Source organism: Ischnura elegans, chromosome 7, assembly GCF_921293095.1.
Source record: "Ischnura elegans chromosome 7, ioIscEleg1.1, whole genome shotgun sequence".
Lineage (NCBI taxonomy): Eukaryota > Metazoa > Arthropoda > Insecta > Odonata > Coenagrionidae > Ischnura > Ischnura elegans.
The window spans coordinates 114777405-114802207 of NC_060252.1; the positions used below are offsets into that span (position 1 = coordinate 114777405).

Consider the following 24803-nt stretch of genomic DNA (forward strand, 5'->3'; position numbering starts at 1 on the left):
GTAAGTAAAAACTTCTGGTATCGCTAGAGCATATAATTTACTTTAATAATTGCTTTAAATGGTAAAATATTTGTTGTATTTAGGTTTAATAATTTAACTTGGCAATATCCCACCAGGAAGCTTAGTGGAAATGGGACAACTTTGCCAGCCAACAATATTGTTATTTCTCCACTTTTAGTACACTTTTTCCTAAGGGTGCGTTTTTCATATTCGTTTTATAGGCCTTTCAAATGCCAAGACGCTTTAACGCCAAGTTAGGAGGCCGAAGGTATCGAAATTACGATGACACTACGCTGCAACTTGCTGTCTCTGCAGTGATTAATAATGAATTGAGCCGTGGAAAAGCAGCCCAAAAGTATAATATTCCACATAGGACAATTGAAATTAAGGTGAAGTGTCGCCATTCAAAGAAGCCAGTGCGCCATACGGCATTGAGCAAGGATAAGGAAGAAGATATACTCGAACATGTGCTTGTTTGTGCAGACCAAGGAATGCCTTTTAATACCACCGATTGACGATTGATTCGTTTCGTGTTCTCACGCAATCGTGCAATCATTTATGTCAAACCCTTTGATTTTTCCGTCTTCGCTCCTTGTAAAAAACAAACGGAGAGCCATACTGACAGACCATAATTGTGGAACTTTAATAGTTATAAAACTATCGAAAAGAATGTATTTCCAACACTTTTGGCAAAACTTCTCAGTGCTTTGGATGAAGGAGGTAAAATGAACTCAAACATCATATCAGGGTTCGAGAAATGTGGCATCGTGCCACTCAATCCCGAAGAAGTTTAGTATTGAATTCCGGATGCATAGAAAACTGATCGTAATGACTGAAATGACTGAATAAATGAAAACTGCTCCTACAAGAGTGATTCATTTTTGAATTGCTTTCAAGCCTGTCGCCACAATCCAAACAAAAGTTCGCCATAGAGAAGAAGACGGAAAATTAATGTGGCCCCAGGATACACCATGAACAAATCAAACCTGGTCATTTCTAAGCACCTCCATACAAAATCTTGTTTGAGGGACTTGTAAAAAGAAGAAAAAATTAGGGGAATAACCATAGCATTCCTCGTTCAATGTTTTGAGTATCTTGGTGTACCATTCTATATTTAAGAGTTTTCTAAATAAAATTATTTTTTCCGTTGTTTTATTGAGGTTTCCGCCGGATATAAATCCGTTGGAAAAGTTTCCCAGATCCAGAGAATCTTTGCCAAGTATATTTTCAATTTTTTTAACGTATAAACTTTTACTTAAGCAGTAATTTTTTCTTAAATTTTTAAAGTAGAGACCAAGAGTAATGACTTAAAATAGTTTTAAACCATTTACGTACGTGAACTCACAAGCATGCGGCTGAAAAAGAAAAAAAAAGTGGCAAAGTTGTCCCGGTTTACGGTGATACTCTAAGACTCTAGCGACATTTGGCCAGTTTTTTGTTCGATTTTAGCCCACTGTGGGGTGGAGGAAAGAGGCAACCCCGGCAATGCCAGGATCCACCTCTCTCTGTATTTGCCTCTTCACTCACTTTGAGTGATAGTGAAGTTCAGCTGTTGCATCTGGTCAGCTGACCGATGCGCCGTCGTCATCTATTTATTCTGAATTTTCAGGCTTAGTTTAAGTTTCCTCGTCATTTCTACGTAAATGGGCATGCTTACCTAAGGTTTTTCGATATCACCATTTTTTAATAACAATACAGCACTGCTAATTTTTAAATTCATATGCACTTAGCCGGAATTTGAGTGCTACATTGCTTAACTAAGAAAGTTTTAATGTAAACTTTATTTGTTTATACTGAATGCGATTTAAACGGTTTCAGTCGTGGTGGGAGCATGGGTCGTTTTGCCAAAAAATATAAATTGAGCTCCCAAAAGAGCGTATTCATAGTTACTTAACCTCTTCTAAAACGCTTAATACCTCAGAATTGCATTGCATTCATAATGGAAAATTGTATTTATTAATGAGCTGTAACTAGACGCATAAGATGGTCGATAGGAGGCTGCTTCCAGCGCCATGGCGGAGGGCACGCAGAACGTTGACAGTCGTCTGGCTACTGATCGTAGGTATTAACAAGGTCTGCAAGCATAATTACTGGGACTGAGGGAGCAACAGAATATCAATGGGCGGTTCGTAATTAATGCATAAATGGGGATATAGGTGTAAATAGTACCTTAGTGGATTTCAATATCTTTTTAAGCTTTCTGTCAGTCAAAAATATTAAATAATTAAGATTACTCGTTCTGCGGTCATGTTATGCCCGGGGAAAAAGAGGACATCTTGCCACATTTGCCACCATTTCTGCAATATAGACCTCAAAATGAGCATTTTTTGGACCATCAGTGACTGCGCTATGAATTGTATTAATTATCACACTCACATTCATTACAAAAACAATTGTTGCCATAATAAGCTCTGAAGGTAATATATTCTATCACTCACAACTGTCACGTTAAAAGACAATTTATATTATCACGTGGTATATGCTTATCCATTCTCAGTGTGAGGCGATATCCACAAATTCTAAAGTTAATTCCAAAACAGAGATAGAGACCAGCCTTTGATATCCACGCAGTGGTATCTTCTGATAAAAAAACTCAGTCACTATCCTCTAGGAATCCGCGACGAATTTTTCCTTATCAACAGAATTAATATAATGACTCCGCGACTTTTCTCCTGCCAAGGCCAAACTCGTATTGATAGTCGACCATCAAGATTGATTTTTAAAAAATGCCCGAAAACGCCTCGGCTCTGGCTTATGTAACGTCTAGAAGTGGATTATTTGAACCTCAAAGGACCCGATGAATATCTCAAACTAAACATTTATTAGATTTTATGCAGTGTATTGTATTTTTTATGAAAAACCCATAAATATCATGATAGTTAACAAGCAGGCAGTTATCATATTATATTAGTGGATTCATTTGTTTTAACTTTGGATAATCGGGGCAACCGCATACTACGGGCAAGTACTTATGTGTCAATTAAGCGGAATGGACTGCAGTTCATTCATGCGTTAGTAGATTCCGGTTACTGGAGTCATCCGATGCAGGATTAACCGCTGAGTCGGGAAAAATATCAAAGAGCTGTCGTACCCTGAATAGAGTAGTTTCCTTCATCAAAGAAAAGGAAATGCATTGATTGCGATTCGTTACCCACCATTAGTGTATTCATAATGTACAAATTATTTGGCTTTAGAAATCCCAGTTTAGACGAATGGCAATGGTCAATTTTAACCGCATTTGAAAAAGGCCAGATTGGCGCCCATGCGATTCCACTCCACGTGACGTCACAGGGACCTAGTTTCTACACGAGAGGATAGGAGTTTTACATCGTCTGAGATTACCAATGCATGCATGAGGCACAGAGGTAAGGGAATCATCTCTTAATAATCAATCATTAAAATTACCTAAGTTCGGAAAGTTTCCTTCGTTTGATAAGGTATTAATAATCCTTATTTAAGCCAAGCGCTACCAGCTAGCAGGGTACTCTGCTACCTGCTTCTGCGTCGTATCGGCGCTCAAAGCCTCGCCCCAAGGTCACCTCACTTTGCGGCAGCGGGAACCATAACGACGTCACACGGAGGTTTCCCAGCATTCAGACTTAGCCGTCGCGTTTTCGCGCGCTTGAAAATTTTCACTTTTCATTTAATCGCGAACAATAGATATCGTCATTCGAAAATCTAAGAGCGTGAAATGCGTACTGCAGGAGTAATAATCTTTCGATTTAAGCAATAAAAAAATAATAGGAAACCACCCTATGAACAAACGGGCATTCATCATATTATATTAGTGGATTCATTTGTTTTAACTTTGAATAATTGGGGCAACCGCATACTATGGGCAAGTACCGATGTGTCAATTAACCCGAAGAGACTGCAGTTCATTCAAAAAAGTTTGAGTTAAAAAACGTTAATGCTTAGCGTCACGACATGCGATTGTTTACGCACTGGAGGGTGATTTTGTTCTTTCTACGTAAGCATTTTTAGCAAAGATCGATGCGGGCTCCTATCTTCCGTCACCGCTCCCTTATCGATCGTCTTGGAAAACAAGTTCAATGAACTCTTCCATGCTTCGACAATATCCCAGTTAGACGTATCTGAAGATTTGAATAAGCGAGTGATTGCAATTGCACAGGATACTTCGGATAAAAAGGGCAACCGACTAATCTCAGCAACGTCCCGATGTCTCGAATAACCGGAATATTCTTTAATTTTATTCCTTGGGTCGGACGATTTGGAAGTATGTACTCAACATCGAGTTTCACTCTAAGGTGGCATATTTAAGCAATGACGCCGATCGAAGGGACCCGAGTTCGAATCCAGACTGCCTTCGCACTCTTTAACAGGCCTTGGGGAAGGAACTCCTGGTCCTAACCCTGAACGTGGGAAATTCACTCGACGTTGGCTTAGTCGAGAGCGAGCTCTAGCTTCTTCCGTCCAACTAGCCTTCGGGCTGAAGTATTTGAATGATTCGAACATATTCCTAAACAGACGCCAGCATACACTCATTTCTCCTTAGTCATTAAATAAAACAATGGTCGCGTACTTTAACGCTGACAATAAAACAACTTGTTGAAGTAAATTGAAAACCTCAGCGTCTAAATTCATCAAACGGAGCTAATCGCAGTAAGCTCTCTAGTACACTCGTATGTTCAATTCAGGTTGGTGGGAATGTTATGATAGTGTGTGTTGAATCTCTTTCTGGCAGTATTGGCGGTAAACATTTGGTTCAGGGGAGAGAGTCTACATTCTGGAAGGTCTCCCTCTCTATTAAATATCTAATTCTTATGAACTGTACAACGATTCCTTTAATGTTGAGTGTTCAGTGCTTGACATTGATTTTCACCTCACCCTCTTCTCACATTCACTCCTACTTTCGCGTATCACTGATTGCCTTGTAACGAGCCGATTGTGCTGTCATCTATTCTACAATTCTATTGTTAAACTTATTTTCCTGGAACCGAACAGAATTTCACGGGTGTGTGCGATGTAAATCAGATTAAAAAACAGCAATAATTATACTCAACATTTGATCACATTTTCAGACTCTTAGTACTCGATGTAATCACGTGGAAACGGATGGATCAAAGGCAGTCGCCACGGGGAGAGGGAATTCAAGGGGTTAGGTTCATATACCACAAGTCCCGCGACACGGAGTACCTGGGTCCGAATGCCCTTTTATGGAAAAACGATAACTTGAGGATGAAAAGGCAATGGAATTCGCGGTCGGAATGGAAGGAGAATACAGCTGCGTGCCAAACGATTCCAAGCACTTTGTTGAAGTGACAATCCTGCACTGCCACGTGATTGGCTGGTTGTATTTAATGGAAAATGGTTCCTATGGTGGCTAGGGCGTTGGCTTCCCATCCCTGCTTGGCTGTCCGACCCCTGCTTGGGCGTCTCGTGGGGGGGGGGGAATTCGTGTACAACACTCCGTCCGTCGGACGGGACGTTGAGCCGTGGTCCTCTTTGGCGCATTTCGCTATGAGCAGACTGATTCCGACGCCGGGTTCGTCTCCACCCTCCCCTATGGCGCTAATAGGGTAGTTTCCTTCATCAAAGAAAACAAAAGGCATTGATTGCGATTCGTTACCCACCATTAGTGTATTCATAATATACAAATTATTTGGTTTTAGAAATACCGGTTTAGACGAATGGCAAGGGTCAATTTTAACCGCATTTGAAAAAGGCCAGATCGGCGCCCATGCGATGCCACTCCACGTGACTTCACTGGGACCTAAAATCTATACGTGTAGATAGGAGTTTTACATCGTCTGAGACTACCAATGCATGCATGAGGCACAGAGCTCAGGGAAACATCTCTTAATAATCACCAATTAAAATTCCCATGGTTGGAAAGTTACCTTCTGTTGGTAGGGTATTAATAATCCTTATTTAATCCAAGAGCTACTTGGAAGCAGGGTACTCTGCTATCTACTAGCAGCCTGCATGGCAGCGGCACTCATATCCTTGCCCCAAGGTCACCTCACTTTGCGGCAGCAGGAACCAGAACGACGTCACACGGAGGTTTCCCAGCATTCAGACTTAGCCGTCGCGTTTTCGCGCGCTTGAAAATTTTCACTTTTCATTTTATCGCAAAAAATAGATATAGTCATTTAAAAATCTATAAGCGTGAAATACGTACTCTAGGAGTAACAATCTTTCGATTTAAGCAATAAAAAATAATAGGAAAGCACCCAATTGCGTCGTTCGTTTCCTGCGTATGCCACGCACACCAAAGAGCACGCCTTGCGCATGCCGCTCCTCAGATCGTCTCCGACGCTGCCAGGCAGCTTGCTCATTGCCCTGCCGAGCACACGATCACCTTGACAAGTATGTGGGCTAGCGGCACAGTTCTCTCCCGCGCCTTGCGGAATGGAATCAGCATCAAACTGTCATCAATCGGACGAATGCTTTGACGCCGCTCCTACGTAATGCTTCTACTTTGCAAACTTCATCACCTGATTTGTTAATTCCATCCGTGGTCTATCCCTGCATCTAATGTCTTCCCTTTCATGCAGCGGTATTTTCCATCAGAGCCTCCATTCCTAGCCATTCATGATGAGGTCGTCCTGTCTTACAGCCACGGTTTTCAAAACATCCTTTCATCTCCTATTATTCTTGGCGTACTTAGAATTTCCGTTCTGCTCACATGATAATGTAAGGATGAGGTGATGGAATGTTATATGGTGGTGCTTGGGAGGCATACCTGCTCTCGTCTGGGAGACGGTGAAGTGCGCTGACGGTAAAAATCCGCTAACGTTCACCCATCGGGTAAACAGGCGGCGATTCGCCGGTTTGATGCGATTTTCCGTAAGGTAAAGAGCCGGCGAACTGCCGGTAGCGTCACTGTTGTTGTTGAATTTGAAAATTCTTTATTGAATGAATATTCTCTTATAACTAAATATCAAGTGCGGAAAAAATAACTAAAATTATCCCATAAAAATTCTATGCATCTTGCCAAAAATTTCATATTCCATAAAATAATAGGTAAATGAAAACCCTTGGAAAAAATATAAAAGGCATTTAGCTTAGAAATTTCCATGAAAAATTAAGATGCGATTGGGTTAAAGGAAATAATTTTAAAGAACTAAGTAATACAAAACTAAGATTGGGTATCGAATATTTTGCCTAGAACTCAAAACATTCTGGGAGAGCCATGATTCCTTTTCAACAGCCTCGGCGCTGCGGCGTGAACTAATATTTGGTGTTGGCGACGCACACGTGCGTTGAACATTGATGTGCGTCCATGGACGTATGAGGAGGGTGCACATGGAGGGTGCTCCGGTGGAAGCTCTCACTTCGCACGCCTTATTTCGGTTAACGGATACATCCACGGCGTGGTGATGCGATACATTAATTAACTCACTCGTGAGGAATACCGCTGATAAGTTTGGAGTTCGATCGATTTGATCTCATCTCGAATGCAAATATTTTGTTACTCAGCCCTAATCACAGCACATTTCTCCGCATAATTGGGATCACTTCGTCAGCATCGCGAGTAGTGATGAGCGATATATCGCTAACTGTGATTGAATCACCGTTACTGAAAAGTAGCAATCACTGTCGGTGATTGAATACTCGAAATCACTGTGACTGCGATTCGGTGAAGTTATCCCTGCTGGTGATAGGCTGCTGCCTAATGATCAGCGATGTATCGCTACCTGTGATGGAAGAGAAGTAGCCGATCACTGTCGGTGACTAAATCACCGAATGCTCGAATTCAATGCGAATGTGGATACGGTGAATATAGCTTCGTCTGCTACCACTGCTACCGACAGTATAGTAAAGGATGTCTTATTCATCTTTTATGATGAATAAGATATTCTTTACGGAATATATATAGCTAACGGTTTGAATCATGATGGTTTGAATATATAATACTTATGTTAAAAAATGCCGACGGATTTTAATGATTGGCCACTATCAATTCCTTTACCATATCAACTTTACTTAATTATCGTAATATGAACTAAGTATCAGAAATTTTCTCTCAAAGAAATTTTTGGCCTAATTTTCTAATTTTCAATAAGTTTATTCGCTTATTTTGCAGAGAACTCATTCATTGGAATTGGACAAAGTAGCAGGAATGGCAGCCCCACAAATCACCGATGACGTTTAAGAGTGATTCTCCTCGGTGATTGCAATCACAGTAACGAATCACCGTTGCTGATGAGTAGCAGTCACAGGTAACGAAGTGATTGGAGAATCACAGTTCCGCTCATCACTAATCGCGAGTGACGACTTTTGGAGATCTACCCCCTCCCCCAAGTATTTCCCACCCACCCCACAACACTTCGCTGAGGAGAACAATCGCTTAAAGGGCACTTCTGCTTCCTATGAAACTCCGATTAATTTTCGATGTAGTTGACTCGCTTCATTTCGGACTCTGAATCACTAAACTGAAGCTAGACTTATCAGCGATGAACGTTCGTTTGAGGGCTAGGAAAATTTACTAGTTCTTTATGAAGAGGTAATCGGCGAACTTGGCCAATGTGAAGAAATATGAGTGAGCGTAGATGAATGTAGATGCCAAACGTTGCAAATTAAAGGAAAAGAGATTTCTCCCGCAATGCGATAAAAATCCGTTAATCCGCGAATTCCATCGCTTGTTAGTGTGATGAATCGGCACTATTTTCGGGCGCGATATCAGTATATAAGGCATCAGCGCACGTAAATGCACGGGGCAACTAAATGGGCGACTTTTAAAAAGCGCGCACAAAAAACAGTTGAGATCGTCCGCCCGCCGGCTCCATCGTGAAGTGGGCGTCTACTCCTCGTCACATTTTGGCTCTCGTGTGAGCAGGTATTCTTAGAAGTGACTCCGAGCCACGCACATCCACTCACCTCTCTCTCGTGATCTTTACCACTGAGCGAATTCCTCCACGCTCGCTCTCGACGGTCTTCACTTGGACAGCGGAGTCGTATCGACGGCAGCGCGGGAGCGGCGGGAAGGGAGCGGCTCCTACTGCGACACTCGGCGACCTACTGACTATCGCGCCGCGCCGCCGCCAAAGAGGAAACACATGATGCTAGAGCGTGCGTCACTTCCTCCCTGGGCCAGTCGCAATGTCGTGGGTGCGGCTGCACTTGGCTCGTAAACAAACGCACATCGCTCTGTCTCTCGGTTTGGGATTCGGCATTAGGTGTGTGACAAAGAGATCCGCCGCACTGATATTTGCAATTGATTCGGCGATAGACAGTGAGATCCACCACAATGATATTTGGGCTGCTATTCTGGATGGAATAGCATTATGCTATTCTTCGATATTGCAACCGATGTTGCTATAATATAGCGTATTGCAACGCCTATGCTATTTGGTATTACGAACGGTTGCAATTCGTGTTTTTACTACACCGGAAGACGTAATTCTCAGAATAGCATAGGCCCGTAGCAATTCACTATTCTGAACGGCGAATTGCAACCGGTAGGCTTGCAATAATATTACGCGGTCTTCGAGGCCGAGCTATTCGGTATTGCAACTCAGAAAACGTGCGCATTGCGATGTCGAATTGTTTTTCTGAGGTTAAAGTAACCTAATCAAGCATTGAAAAATGGAATAATAGCCAAAAATAAAATGATATCAGCTTTATTTTAATTAAATAATAGTAGCATAAGTGATGAATATTTAACTAGTTAAGTGATTTGGTTAGGAATTAACATTCGAGCTTAATATATGAAGCACAAGCTTGCTTCATCGACATTACGAAAACAATAACAATTAATGCAAAGAATTACTACCATTAGCCCAAATTTTACGCGTTTTATTCATATTTACAATTCATAATTTTATTTCATCACTTGACTTGCTACTAAAAATATCCTCAATGTAGGCTATCAGGTCGAATCTTGAAAAATTTCAAGCTTCTGTTAACACACGTTGTGTTAACACTAACTCGCCAAATATATTAATAGTTATAGCTTTCAATGAAAACCATATATTACCATAGTAATACCATATACTTTGATCAGCCGTTCATTTCCTTAATTGGACAGTATATACAAATACATGCAACGAGTCGAAATTGTTTTCCCCACTATTCGCTACCTTCTACAATTAAAACTAAAAATTTACTAAATTATAAACACGGGCAGTCGACTTGAATTACTTGCTTGAAAACAAAGGATTTCTCCGAACACCAATAAATTTTACGAACAAATATGATTCACCACAAACGTTTAATGGAATATCCATGCACTACATCATTAATGCAATATATATCATGTGGAATTCAATACAAATTGTTTCCTCTATAGACAAGTAAGTTATTCACACAATTAAGTTTCAGTTTATCGGCACAGTTCAGGGTCTATCAAAAATTTCAGTGAGCAAATTAAAATCAGCTGATACGAAAACAATGATAACTGACACAACAGCACTTTCCACACGATTCACTATTGCTAGATTCACTTTTTCACAGCTGTTCCATCATCCTCAAATTCACCATCACCTCCCTCTGCTTTTTCCAAATCTGCAGCTGAAATATCGATACTATTCCATCGTAATACATGAAAGCACAGCTGTGACGTTGCCACCTACTTCAGTTCCTAAACAAAGATTGAATACTGAAATTAGGGAGTCATAGAATAAAGTTAGTATTAAAAGCGAAAGCTTCTAGTCCATACAGTAAAGCTATATCGTCACGATCAAAGCAATAAAAGTTGGTACATATTTATTTTGACATGCAACGAACAGACAGACTTCGAAGCCTAAGACAATTACGAAGAAAATCAAACATATTTAGCTTTCAATGATTATTTCGCATAACATATATCTCACGATAAAGGACCGATCGGATATAGGTAAATGATTCAATATTTATGCCCGATAAATCATCATTATAACGGTAAAATTATGACCTAACCCACCTGTCTGAAGCCATTGTGATATTATCAAAACAACAACAATCAGCTGATTTCCTAAACGAGATTTTCAAAGCGTATTATATAAATCCACGGTTTAATATAATTTTTAAATGCAAATGAAGCGATTATTTGTAATTGCAAGTCAATATTCCATAAAATACAGAAAAATATATAAAATATCTTCTCCCTCATTGGTTGCGTAAACTGTTCAGAAAGTTTTTCATACGGGAAGGGGCGGAGCTTCCAAATAGCTCGCGCAAGAAATAGCATGATGCTATTCCGAACAAAATTATTACTACACGTCATTCAGAATACGGGGTCGTTGCAATAATGACCCGCAGAATAGCATATGCTATTTTTTGCAACGCTTATCCAGAATAGCAGCCTTGCAATTGATTCGGCGATAGACAGTGAGATTCACCACAATGATATTTGCAATTGATTCGGCGATAGACAGTGAGATCCACCACAATGATATTTGCAATTGATTCGGCGATAGACAGTGAGATCCACCACAATGATATTTGCAATTGATTCGGCGATAGACAGTGAGATCCACCACAATGATATTTGCAATCGGGAGGAATTTAGTGCGCGACACGACCAGGGATGTTACCCAAAGTGATTAACCGATTCAATAAGGTGGTTTACTATTATTTTTTAACTGCTTCAATCGAAAGATTATTACTCCTGGAATACGTATTTCACGCTTTTTAGATTTTTAAATGACTTTATCTATTTCTCGCGATTAAACGATAGGTGAAAATTTTCAAGCGCGTGAGAACGCGACGGCTAAGTATGAATGCCGGGGAATCTCCGTGTGACGTCGTTCTGGTACCCGTTGTGCCCGTGTGACGTGACCTTGGGGCGAGGCTTTGAGCGCTGATACGACGCAGGATGCTACCAGGTAGCAGAGTACCCTGCTAGTAGGTAGCGCTTAGCTTAAATAGGGATTATTAATACCATAGCAAACGAAGGAAACTTTCCGACCATAGGCAGTTTGAATAGGTGATTATTAAGAGATGTTTCCCTGAGCTCTGTGCCTCATGCATCCATTGGTAATCTCCGACGATGTAAAACTCCTATCTACTCGTATAGAGACTAGGTCCCAGTGACGTCACGTGGAGTGGCATTGCATGGGCGCCAATCAGGTCTTTTTCAAATGCGGTTAAAATTGACCATTGTCATTCGTCTAAACTGGGATTTATAAAACCAAATAATTTGTATGTTATGATTACACTAATGGTGGGTAACGAATAGCATTCAATGCATTTCGTTTTCTTTGTTGAAGGAAACTACCCTATTCAAAGTTGAGTGCGTTTCAGTTATTTTTGGAGCACACAGATGGGTGAATTGGATGGATGAGGCAGATACTTTGTGGAGATCCATTATGAGATATGAAGTGAAACACTTTGCACTTTCCACATAAAAAATTTATTACAGTAGAGTCGACATGTTTCGGGGTTTATGGTAGGGATAAATGTAATTAGGCTTGAAATACGACCTCCTAGTTTTTTCTATATTTATTTTTGCTTAATTGACCGGCCCCTAATGATCTGAAAACAGAAAGTTAGAATTGATCCCTGAAAAAATTACCAATTCACTGCTGAAAAGAAAATTTTCTGAAATAATGACTGGTTGTGGTTTAAGTAAACCGTTTAAAATGTTAAATGGTTTTCGCTTAATTTTATACATTTTGGTTTATCTTTAGTTAAATTTTTACTTTTAATACCTATTATTAAATTATTATCATTTCCTTTTCGACCATTTATTTCCATGTTTCACTTAGAAGACAGATGAGTATGCTGAAATACTTATATTGAAATCGTTTCAATTTCGTATTCGTCTTTTGGACAAAATGTTTGTCGAAGTTCCAACTTCTCCATAAAATTAAAATTAAAACTGTATGAGGTTTGTTGTGGTCAGTACCAAGTTGTGTAATTTTTACAATCAAAGATAAATCAGCTTCAGCAATATAGCTTTTAAGTAGTACAAAGTAAGTACCTCGCGCAAAGCTTCAGCCCGAAGGTTGGTATGATGGTAGAGGCCACCCCAGGCTAACCCACTAGCGCGTGAATTATCAAGTAGGTACATATCGAGAGTAAGGGAGCCAGTTCCTTTCCATGGACCACCTCACGCTTGGAACGTATCATGTTGGGGATATCCGCTTGCTCAATCCGGAATTTGAATTTACTTAATTGTAAGCCATATTAGCGATGAATTCTAATCGTTAGATACATGGTCCGCATGGGGCGGACCAACCCAATGAAATAGCGTCGTACCCAGGGCCGGCCTTAGGGCGGGGCGACCGCCTTGGGCCCCGCATTCGTGAAAAAAAATTGAAATATACGATAGTTTTGAATCAAGGTATCATAACGGCGTAATTACGAAGTCTGAATTTGGGAGGGGAACACATACTTAGCCAGAGAGTCGTAGGGATTCAAAATGCTCGCGTTTGCAGATGGGGTATAGAGTTTAATATTGTAAGTGAAGGGCCCCGCACTTAAGGTTCGCCCCTAGCCCCGCACCTGCTAGGGCCGGCCCTGGTCGTACCCATGCAGCTTAGTGAGGTTTTTCTTACGTTGAGCATAAATTTAGTCACAGTGGACGGTCCATTTCATCATCATCTATCGTCAAAAAGTTGATGATAAGTTTTTTGTAGCTTTCCAAACCAGTCTCTTATCAGCTAACCTTTTAATAGATACCTACAAATCTTGCATGATTCATCACCCGCTCTCTATATCTTATTAGATGTCTTTCTTTGCTACCTCTCCTTCCACGATTATATTACGTATGTATCATCATTTGTGTTGAAACACCGATGAGAATTTAGGGTATACTTACATTGCATATGAATAGGTGCAACATAAGGTTTTTATCGCCAGTGAGTGAGAACATTGATTTTTTAAATCGATTTTGAATTTGTTACATGCATAGTATATTAAATTGTGAGAAATCTGCGTAGACGCTTGAAAACGGGCCTCATCTGAATAGCACCAATAGCAATGCCGATTTTGGTGCTAAGAGTGCAGAGGATGTCATGATTAAAGTTGATGTCGTCCGTTATAAACATGTTTCAAATGAGTGCATTGAATTTAATATGAATAATAGCTAATTAGAGTCCCAAAAATGAACTAGTCGTGGAAATGGGATTTAGATCCGCTAGGGTGTCCGATATTAAAAATCTGAGGAACTTTCGAATTGAAGATAAGTCTGTTGTGGGCGTTTTATATGAACGAGTGGACGATATATGCTTGAGATTACAGTCTCCTGAGGTCAATGGCGGCGTCATAAAATGTATTTGCACGAAACATGACGATATATTATCGGAAATTCAGCATTAGGTTCGATCGGTTTTGACTCGGCGGGAAATTTCTTGAGGTCGCAGCGCAGTCATGAATGCCAGCGCTTTTTTCCGTGTTGTGGGAGCGTGAATAATTGAAGACGGCATCTATGAGTGAAAAATCAGTGAATCGGGTATTGATGATGAAATTAAGGAACAAGCTACGGACACCGAGGGTCCTGACAAACTTCTCAAGTCAATAGGGTGGTTTCCTATTATTTTTTTATTGCCTAAATCGAAAGATTATTACTCCTGGAGTAAGTATTTCACACTTTTAGATTTTTTAATTACGATATCTATTTTTCACGATTAAATAAAAAGTGAAAAATTTCAAGCGCGCGAAAACGCGACGGGTAAGTAAGAATGCCGGGAAAACTCCGTGTGACGTCGTTCTGGTTCCCGCTGCCGCAAGTGCGGTGACCTTGGGGCGAGACTTTGAGCGCTGATACGACGCAGGACGCTAGCGGGTAGCAGAGTACCATACTAACAGGTAGCGCTTGGCCTAAATAAGGATTATCAATATCTTATCAAACGAAGAAAACTTTCCGACCTTAGCCAGTTTTAATAGGTGATTATTAAGACAAGTTTCCCTGAGCTCTGTGCCTCATGCATGCATTGGTAGTCTCAGACGATGTAAAACTCCTATCTACACGTATAGATTTTAGGTCCCAGTGAAGTCACGTGGAGTGGCATCGCATGGGCGCCTATCTGGCCTTTTTCAAATGAGGATGAAATTGACCCTTGCCATTCGTCTAAACCGGTATTTCTAAAACCAAATAATTTGTATATTATGAATACACTAATGGTGGGTAACGAATCGCAATCAATGCCTTTTGTTTTCTTTGATGAATTGATTGACTACCCTTTTGTAATACCAACGAGATAGACCTTACTCATTTTACCTTGTTGTCTTAATGCAATCTTTACAAAATTAATAGGTGTAGTTCTGAGAAGAGGGCTAGATGGCGTTCGGTGCGCGTTAGTTTTTAATTCCTGCCCTTATCTGTGGAGTCATTTCAGTGAGTGAGCGATCCCACAATACCCATCGAATTTACTCCGTCGACTGTAGTCCAAAATTAAAATTTGTTCATTCATTATGTTTACTTCATGAGGGTTTCATTTAGATATTATTTCGTACTTTAAGTTTCTGATTTAAAGTTCTTTTTTATATGTGGAGGGTTTTCTTCTAATAAATGGGCTCAATAGACTTCAGCTGTTCCTCGATACTCCTAAATAGGAGATGGCTGTAACTCAGAGAAAATCGCGTTCGGTAGTCATGCGGCTTTGTTGACAGAGAGCCATTGGGAAGTGGGCCAGGAGAGCCTTTCCTTCGCTGCCTCCATTATCATCGGCCTTGGATCGTTCAACGACCTCCCCTCACCACTACCAACGCAACTCCCATCTAAGTGGGTCCCTCCTTTTTTATCTCCGGAGGGACGTGGATCCAGATCTTGCGAAGTGTGATCCTCAACACGGATTTGGCTGTGAGAGAGACACGCGCATTTACACCGGTTTCCCCAACACCAATCACTCGTCCAAAGCGAATTTTGAATTTTCAGAGAATCTAATGTAAACCCTTTTCACCAATAGGGTGGTTTCTTACTATATTTTTTATTGCCTAAATCGAAATATTATTATTCCTGGAGTACGTATTTCACGCATTTAGATTTTTAAATGACTATATCTATTTTTTGCGATCAAATGAAAAGTGAAAAATTTCAAGCGCGTGAAAACGCGTCGGCTAAGTATGAATGCCGGGAAATCTCCGTGTGACGTCGTTCTGGTTCCCGCTGCCGCCCTGTGAGGTGACCTTGAGGCGAGGCTTGAGCGCTGATACGGCGCAGGTAGCTAGGAGGTGGCAGAGTACCATGCTAGCAGTTAGCGCTTGGCTCAAATAAGGATTATTAATACCTTATCTAACGAAGAAAACGTTCCGATCTTAGCCAGCTTTAATAAGTAATTATTAAGAGATGTTTCCCTCAGCTATGTGTCTCATGCATGCATTGGTAACCTCAGACGATGTAAAACTCCTGACTGCTCGTATAGAAACAAGGTCCCTGTGACGTCACGTGGAGTGGCATCACATGGGCGCCAATTCGGTGGCTACGCGCCAATCCGGCCTTTTTCAAATGAGGATAAAATTGACCATTGCCAATCGTCTAAACCGGTATTTCTGAAACCAAACAATTTTTATACATAATATGAATACACTAATGGTGGGTAAGGAATCGCAATCAATGCCTTTCGTTTTCTTTGATGAAGGAAACTACCTTATTGCCTTAATCTCAAATTTGAAACATTCTCGTCATCGGAGAAAGATATTTATTTTGGAGACAATTTTTACCTTTAGTTTACCTTTTAACGTGCTATCGCAGTCCTCAGTACACTTTAGGAAAAAAGAGGAAATTTATGGACATTCAGCAGGGAAATTATAAATTTGGATCATAAAGCGGTAAAAATAAACAAATAGTTAATGAAATAATTTATTTTTCAACTAAAAACATACCATTAGCTATTAAAAAAATAATAATGATATGATATATAATTTGCCTTGAAGATAAAGGGGTCAGTCATTGACGAGTGTAAGATTTGGACATAATTTAGACTGTAGTCGCGGCCGTACACTACAGTGCTTGGTGTAACTGCATTTTGGCTGCTTAGATATTTAATCAAACCTCGCAGTCCGTAATTATGAATGAGTGGGAATCTCTTCGTGAAATGCTCTTCTTACGAAGCTCATATCGAGAGAGGCTGAACATAGGCGCTCTCAATGCTTTTCCATGGACTCCTTTCATTTGCGGCCCTCATCATTTCCATTGTCAGGGACACCGGGATCTGAAGATATTTCGAATCAATTTGGAAAGCTCAATGACCAGGTATAAAAAAATTCAAGGTGGAAATTCACTGCGCTGTCCTACAACGGGAATAAATAATCGTAATTCAATGAAGCGTTACGCAAATCACTTGTTAATACGAAATTTTGCATTTAACTACAGTAAGACACGATAAAGGGACACCCAACACTACACTCTTCAAACAATATTGAAATAAAACTGCAAGGTGACATATATTTCTTCCGGGGAAAGGAAAACCCTAGGTGAGGAATCCAAATATCGTCAAAGGCATGCAGATGTGAACCAATATCTTCAAAAATCATGGAAAATATAGCCTAAGCATGTGGTCAAAGTAATATGGTGTTTTTTTTTATTCCATAAAATCATACCACCGCAACACCGCCTGATTCAAAGCTTTTCGGAGAAAAACGAGATCGCGCGCGTTTTTGAAAAATTGGTTGTTTGGGCTGCTGTATCTCAGCACGGATCAAATTAATCTAAAATGGCATATAGATACATAATTGGCAATGACTTAAGAGTATTTACGCTAATTTTCAAGTCTATCTCAAAAAAGCCAATTTGGACTTTTGTCCGGCTTTATTCCTATTTCGGACCACTGTGCGACGTCGCGATGGTCCTTAAAAAGGCCTTATAGCTCTCAAACCAAACAAGAGGATCTTCGCTGCTTGAGGGAACATGTTACACTTCCAGCGGACAAAGACAATGCCACGGTGGTAATGGCGAGGAAGCCCGCAAAATCCAGGATATTCTCCAAGACGAAGCCGATACGAAGGAAACGAAAGCCGAAGACAATAGGGTAGTTTCCTTCATGAAAGAAAGAAAAAAAAGAAAAATAACATACAATGCCCAGCTAAAATATTGCAATAGCAAGGCAATAGCAGTTAGGCAAGCAATTAGCTTTCATGGTTAAATAAAAACACAGTACTATTCCACAACCTTATATTTTTGCAGTCTACTAGTTTCAACGTTACAACGTCATTATTAAGACTAACTGAGAAAAGCATACAACATCCAGCCTTATTTATCCAACAATAGTGTGAGGGAAGGAGGAGGGGGGGGGAACTAAATGAGAAGGAGCATTGAGCATTGTTGGTTGGGCATTGTTGGTTGGATAGGAGGTTCAAAACAAAAAGTATAAAGGTTTGGGGAGGTGGGGTGGGGGCAGGCAGATAAAAGTCAGGTGTTAACGAGGTTAATGAGAAGGGGAGGAGGAAGGATTGTCAAGGAAGAAGTCAGATTTTAAAACAGTAGATAAAAAGTTAGAACATTTGAATACAGTCATATCATTAAAAATTTCGATGTTACGTGCAAGAGTGCATTTGGTGATTTCTAAAATTTCTAAAATATCCAGTTTTACACTTTTGTCATGTACATGTAAAATTTTAATATTAAAATCACTGTTGTGGCCGGATTCGGACAGGTGTTTAGAAAAGTGGGAAATGGAGTCTTTCAAACGAGCACTTCTTTTGTGTTCATCGACACGAGTTTTAAACTTGCGGCCCGTTTGACCAACGTACACACCGTTGCACTCGTCGCATGTCAGGGCATAGACACCACTTTTGTCTTCAGGATTCACTTTGTCCTTGAAGTTAAAAATCACTTTACCAAGGGAGGTCGGGGAGTAAAAACACACTCTGTATTTGTCTTTGGGTATGAGGTTGTGAACACTGTAAGACAGGGGGCCAAGGAAAGGTAATTTGCACCACCGTTTGGGTTCTGTTTTGGGGACCGGCAGCAAACTGGTTAGGGCGGGCGATACTCTTATTCGGGTTTTTTTGGCCAGTAATTTACGGATGAGGTCATCATGATAGCCGTTATTAGAACATATCGATTTAATAACATCAAGTTCCTGGTTGAAACTTGAATCAGTCATTGGTATACAAAGGAGTCTGTTTAGCATAGAGTTAATGCCTGCAATCTTGTGGGAGTAAGGATGGTTTGAGTCTGCGGGGATAAGTACATCCGTAAAGGTACTTTTCCGGTAGATTGAGAAGTCATGTTTGCCTTCTTTGAGGGAAATCGTAAGATCTAGGAAGTGGATTGAGTCACCTCCGAGTTCAGTTGTAAAATTGATGTATCGGTGGAGGGAATTGAGTAGCCCAAGGAAGGAGGCCAGTTGTCTCTTGCTACCGGTCCATAAGCAAATAATATCATCCACATATCTAAAGTAGTAGCACAAGTTTTTTAAAAGAGGGTGATGAGAGCTGAACAGTTTACTTTCCAGGTTATCCATAAAGATATCAGCCAGGATAGGCGAGAGAGGAGAGCCCATAGAGAGACCGTGGTTTTGTCTATAAAACTGGTGATTGAATTGAAAATAATTTTGGTCCATGCACACTGATAATAGCTTTTTGAAGTCACTCACTAAGTCGTCATTGACGGATGATTTTCTGAGCCAATCTAGAGTTATATCTATGGCTTCTTTGGCAGGTACGGAGGTAAAAAGGTTGGAAACATCAAATGATACCAGTTTTCCATTTGGTGGGGGGGTTATTGTTGAAAGACGTTTTGCTAGCTCAGAGGAATTTTCAATGCTGTGCGTAGGCTTGAACCCCGAGTATGAGTGTATTTAGCTTTGAAGAAAGGAGATGGGAGGGAGCAGAAAAATGGGAAACCACAGGGTGTATGGGCACGTTAGACTTGTGGGTTTTGGGTAAGCCGTACATTTTCGGTGGCAATGGATTCATTTTAATAAGATGTCTCCTTTCTCGAGGTGAGAGTAAGGAAGTGCATCTGTTCACTATGGATTTAAGTTGATCTTGAAAAATGGGGGTGGGGTCTTTGTTTAGCAGTTCGAACTCATTGGTCGATATAAAGTCGTAGCACTTCGTTAGGTAATCACTTTTGTTGAGGATAACGATACTAGAACCTTTGTCAGCTTTGGTGAAGATGAGATCGTGGTTTGTGGCGGCGGAGAAAGGAGACATCTTATTAAAATGAATCATCGTTCCACCAAGTAACGCCTAAATCTGTTGATTTTATAAGCAATTAGCTTACTATCCTCCCGCAATTCTCTTCTGCCCTCTCTCCCACAGCTGCTGAGTCAAATTGTATTCATCCGCCCTACCCTCCTGTTCGACTGCGAAATACTTCCAAACTTAAAATCAATCAGGAAAGAAACTGTAAACTTACCAAAACAAATCCCTTCGCCTAGTCCTAAACCTACCCCGCCTTGTCCGAATGTCTGTCGCACTCTTCGCTCACAAGCTGCCCAAAGTAAACGATTTCATCGTCAAACTAATGAAAAACTTCAAATCCAGTCTCGGGGAAACCCAAAACACGCTCCTTTCAGACATCTGGACTTATGAGCCAGCAATTCCAACCACACACCGAACTGCCTCAAGAAATGAGTCTTTTCTGCGTCTTTCCTTCTTGTAGAATTAGTTGGTATATTATTAAGTATTATATTGTTTAACTGTTTAATACTATCTGCTAAAAAATCCTACTTGCAAATTTAAAAAAATGAATAAAAAATAATATGTAATAATAATAATTAAATAATAATAAAATAAGTAGCAATAACAACAAAATGAGACAAAACAAAACTGAAAAAAATAATTATAATGGAAAAAGTTTCTTAAGTTCAATTTAATTATAAGTTTTAAGTTTCTATCCACAAAAACACAACGCTACCCCGACAACACAAACACTTGCGCACAATAAATAAATTCAATCGTTGACTGGCTGGTTAGGGTGAACATGGTTCACAGCTTCATCGCGTCACTTAATGAGTTGAGGACTCTCTCTTTTTCAAAGACCGTGGTTGAGACAGTTGGTTGAGACACAGCAGTCGAGGGCCTTATTGATGCTGTTTCTGAAACAGGATCAAGTTTTATTTCCTTTAAAGGTTGAAGGGATATTTTCCGAAAAAAATTGGTGGGCATTCGTTGGAAAATTAATGCTCACAAAATGATGTTTTGGACTTTTTTATCGTTGATTTAAACGCGAATGTTTTTCGGTAGCAAAGGCGTATTGAAAATTCATATAGTTATGTAAATTTTTATTTACATGAAATTAATGACATTGAAATTTTAAGTACATATTATACAGTTGACAGCAGTGGATCTGTATCCAACCATTTGATTTCTGTAAATAGTCTCCTTCAAGTTCCATCGGACGCACCTTAATGCAATTGCTCTATTAGTATCTAAATATTTAATATACTGTTCTCCATTTTTTGCCGTTAATTATTGAAGTAACATTTCTACTTGGTATGAATTTGAGAATAATTCGATTATAGCCTTTTTACACTGATTCGTGTTTAATCTATAATCCCGAATAATCTCTATCAAATGGAGTGGAATCAAATTTTAAATGCATGGCAATATCTGAGGAGTTAATTACCCTTTTTGACTAGGCGCACTCTTTTGGAGATAATTTGGACTGAATTCAACTCTATCAGCAGCTCTATGTCTTCATTCTTCAGTCATCTGGATTGTTTATAGAGGGAAAGTTCTGGATATGAAGTCCGTCCACGGCCAAGCACCTATTCGATAAGTGTTTTAATGGACACACAGGTGATTTCATTACCTGATTAATTATTGGTGTTGTTCTGAAAGTTATCTTTTCCGTTTAAAAAACAATTAAAGGAGCAATATTCATCAATTAATGTGGGATCAAGATCAAGGGGTAGGGAATGGGTTCAAATAATTTATGGGTGGAACAGAATTAATTAGTCCCTATAAAAGAGAACGCCACACAAGCAACTTTTTTTGTAAATACTGAGGTTTGGGTTTTCGTTGGTCCCACCAAAATAGCTGACTAGTATTGTAGGATTTCCCGAGTTCTTCCGTGATGATTTGGGCGAGTCAGCCTACTGCAGCCATTGGACGAAAGGGCGATTACGGCCGTTTTTCACTTGTTATCCCTGGAATTCCCTTCATTCCATCCTCTCCGTAAGCTTGAATTTCATGGGGTCCTTCACTGTGTTGATGATTCTGCTGTTGAAGCTTATGTCCCCGTATTTGTAGTCCACTTTGAAGTTTCGCACGATCTGAGTGAAGAGAGACACAATTGATAACTCAGTGCAACACATTGCAATGTCACAAAAAAAAATCTCGAAAATGCACCACGTGTTCACTATCTATTCTGACCTCGTGAGTAGGAAAATGACGGTCGGTCAAAGCACCGCATCACCCATGGCTCAAAAGTCACCTAATTTCAATAAATGCCAATGCAATGCATTAATATTATCCTAAATGCAGTGAGCCATAAGTTCGGAACAGTATGACAGGCTGCATAAGAATTTCAAGGAAATGGAACAAGCATAACAGAAAATTTGGGAAGTTTGGGCGAACACTGTTGAATATTTATTTCTCTGTGAAATGCCCCAGGAGGGGAAAAGCCATGACGTACATGTAGTTCAGTAAGCATAATGTAGGCACCCACGAGCCTCACGAGATGAGTCGGCGACAACTTGGAGGGTTGGCACTGCAAACTGCATCCTATTACTTGAGGTCGCCGACGATGTCGGATGCGGATGCTGCCGGGGTAACAAACTGGGAGTCAAACTTCAGGAGCAAAAGCCCTAGCGGATGGAATGCACTGGTAAAGGAAGCTCACATTCACTTACAGGTTGGCCCGTCAGAGTGTTCTATTTTGGGTTATTTTTAGGTTATTCCTCTCCTTATTAAATTCATATTTGAACCGTTTTTGTCTTACTCATACGTGGCTTTGTACCCAAGTAGGTCTATGCTGAGCGCGATTATTGCTGTCCGGTTCTGGGAAAGTTCGAGTCCGAATTAATAACACTTTTTTTCATTCTTAACATCAACATTTTGTGCAGATTACTCAAGAAAACGTTACCACGGAATTTTTTTCTACGTCCAAAGTTATTTAATGACGATGGAATTATAATTATAAATAATTATGCACTTATAAGCGAAATAGATGTCATCCATATCTTTAAACTTATTAATCACGCTCACCCGTGATTTTGTAATGTTGTATTTGTAAGATGGAGTATAAATTCCATTAAATTTAGTCGCTAAAAAATTCAGAATTAATTTTTTCTACAGTCGTCTGCATAGATTATATTGATGTTAAGAGAGGCTAGTTTAATGAAACTAGTCTTAAAAATCCAGCGTTAAACTTTTCTTGACTCATCTGAATTTACTGTGTTGATTTTAACCCATTAATGCCCAGACGTATCTTTAGATACGTCACTCTTTAAAAATTCATAAATACTCTGTGGTTTGTTGTTAATGAGATTTCTTTACGTAATATGACAGAATAAAGTCTTCAAATGGTATACAAGTGATTTAGATTATTTAAGCCAATATTTGCAATTGTTATGCTTACTTACACATGGCTGGTCATGAACTACTCAGAAATCGCTACGCTATGGTCATGTGAAAATTAAATTTTCACATAAACCTTTGAGTTATCTGAATCCAGTTTTTACCTGTTTTATTTTAAATGTATAAGGAATATTATCATTTTAAAGAGATTCATTTTTCTTTCAAGCTCATCACAAACTAATCAGTAAAGTTTTGACGTATCTAGAGATACGTCTGGGCACTCGTGGCACTAAAAATTCAAGTTTTGACTTATAGGTATGTTTCATTCTATTTATTGATTAGATGAATATGTAATAATTTTATAAACCTAATTATGTGATAGATCGAAGACAGTTTTATATTCCTGCCATTTCATGAAGTATAATATTGAACAATTAGGTAAATACAGCAAAACAGGAAATTTCTCAGAATTGTTGTGCATCCTCATTTGAATTGTGATAAAGTAATTTCATTGGAAGCAGAAAATGAGTCAGTATTTGATTTCTGGGAATGCAAATACTCGCAATATCAAGTTGCCTATCCTGGCACAGTAGCGGATACAGAAAAGAATTCAAGGGGGGCACAAAAGATATCTTGAGCTATCTTTACTTGTATCGTAATGAAAAATAATCAAGTCACGTGCAAAGTTTAGGAAAGTTTTATTTAAAATGATTAAAAACAAGGAATTATTATTATTATATGTATATTATATACAAGGCAATGCCATCTTATGATATGAAAGCACAATTGTAGTTCTGCCCTGTTAGGCAATGCGGGCGGCCACGTAAGAGGGGGGCGCGCTCCCCCTTCGCCCCCCATATGTATATGCCACTGTCATGGCATTACTTGTATTCTGTATCGCCGACGGTGGAATGGATTGATTACTTTGTTTCTCGTTCAACACTCCCCTGGCAATAATATCCAATTTGCAAGCCGGAAATCAGTGTACGAAATAAGCAACTTAAGTGAACATTGATAAAGAAACTTTGTACTACGCTCTATCACCAAAAACTCTATACTTTGTATTCAAATTCGAGTCTCCAAAAGATATACCTGACATAAGGAGGAATCTGCGCTTTAAAAACTTTTCAACCGTCGCTTCTGTAAATACTTTTTTGTTACTTTAGTTGCACACACCGCTTGCTATATAAGTCAAGAAAACAGCATAGGGGCTCCCATTTACCGCTGTGAAGAGAAGACGTACCTTAGTGATGGAGCAGAGGTGAAACAAATCTGAAATAGCTCTAACATCAGCTCTGTCAGCAGAAAAAATTCAAGACAAATTTAATGAACAATTGTAAAAAATGTTAGTACATTCTTCGTACGTACAAATCGAAGTGATTTGTGAAGTGTTTGGAATATTGCTTCTCTCAGGTCACCGTCTACTTAGTTGATGGCTTTATCGGAGGTCATCTCCATACTGCACCATCGAAATACTTTATCAGACAATGCGAAGGAACAGG

The 24803-nt window shown here is 39.7% G+C and overlaps 2 protein-coding genes across 2 annotated transcripts in view; both read right to left on the minus strand.

The window, feature by feature from the left end:
- The window catches only part of LOC124162319 (probable cytochrome P450 49a1), a 54278-nt gene extending 45277 nt beyond the window's left edge, over positions 1-9001 (minus strand). The window contains exon 1 of the mRNA XM_046538820.1: positions 8845-9001. The gene's annotated coding sequence lies outside the window, so the exon portion shown is untranslated. The remainder of the gene's footprint in view (positions 1-8844) is intronic.
- Positions 9002-21047: 12046 nt separating this feature from the next.
- Positions 21048-24803, minus strand: part of LOC124161983 (probable cytochrome P450 49a1) — a 59298-nt gene continuing 55542 nt past the window's right edge. Inside the window, exon 11 of the mRNA XM_046538275.1 lies at positions 21048-22055. Within this exon, the coding sequence (XP_046394231.1) occupies positions 21942-22055 (114 nt within the window). The 3' untranslated portion in view covers positions 21048-21941. The remainder of the gene's footprint in view (positions 22056-24803) is intronic.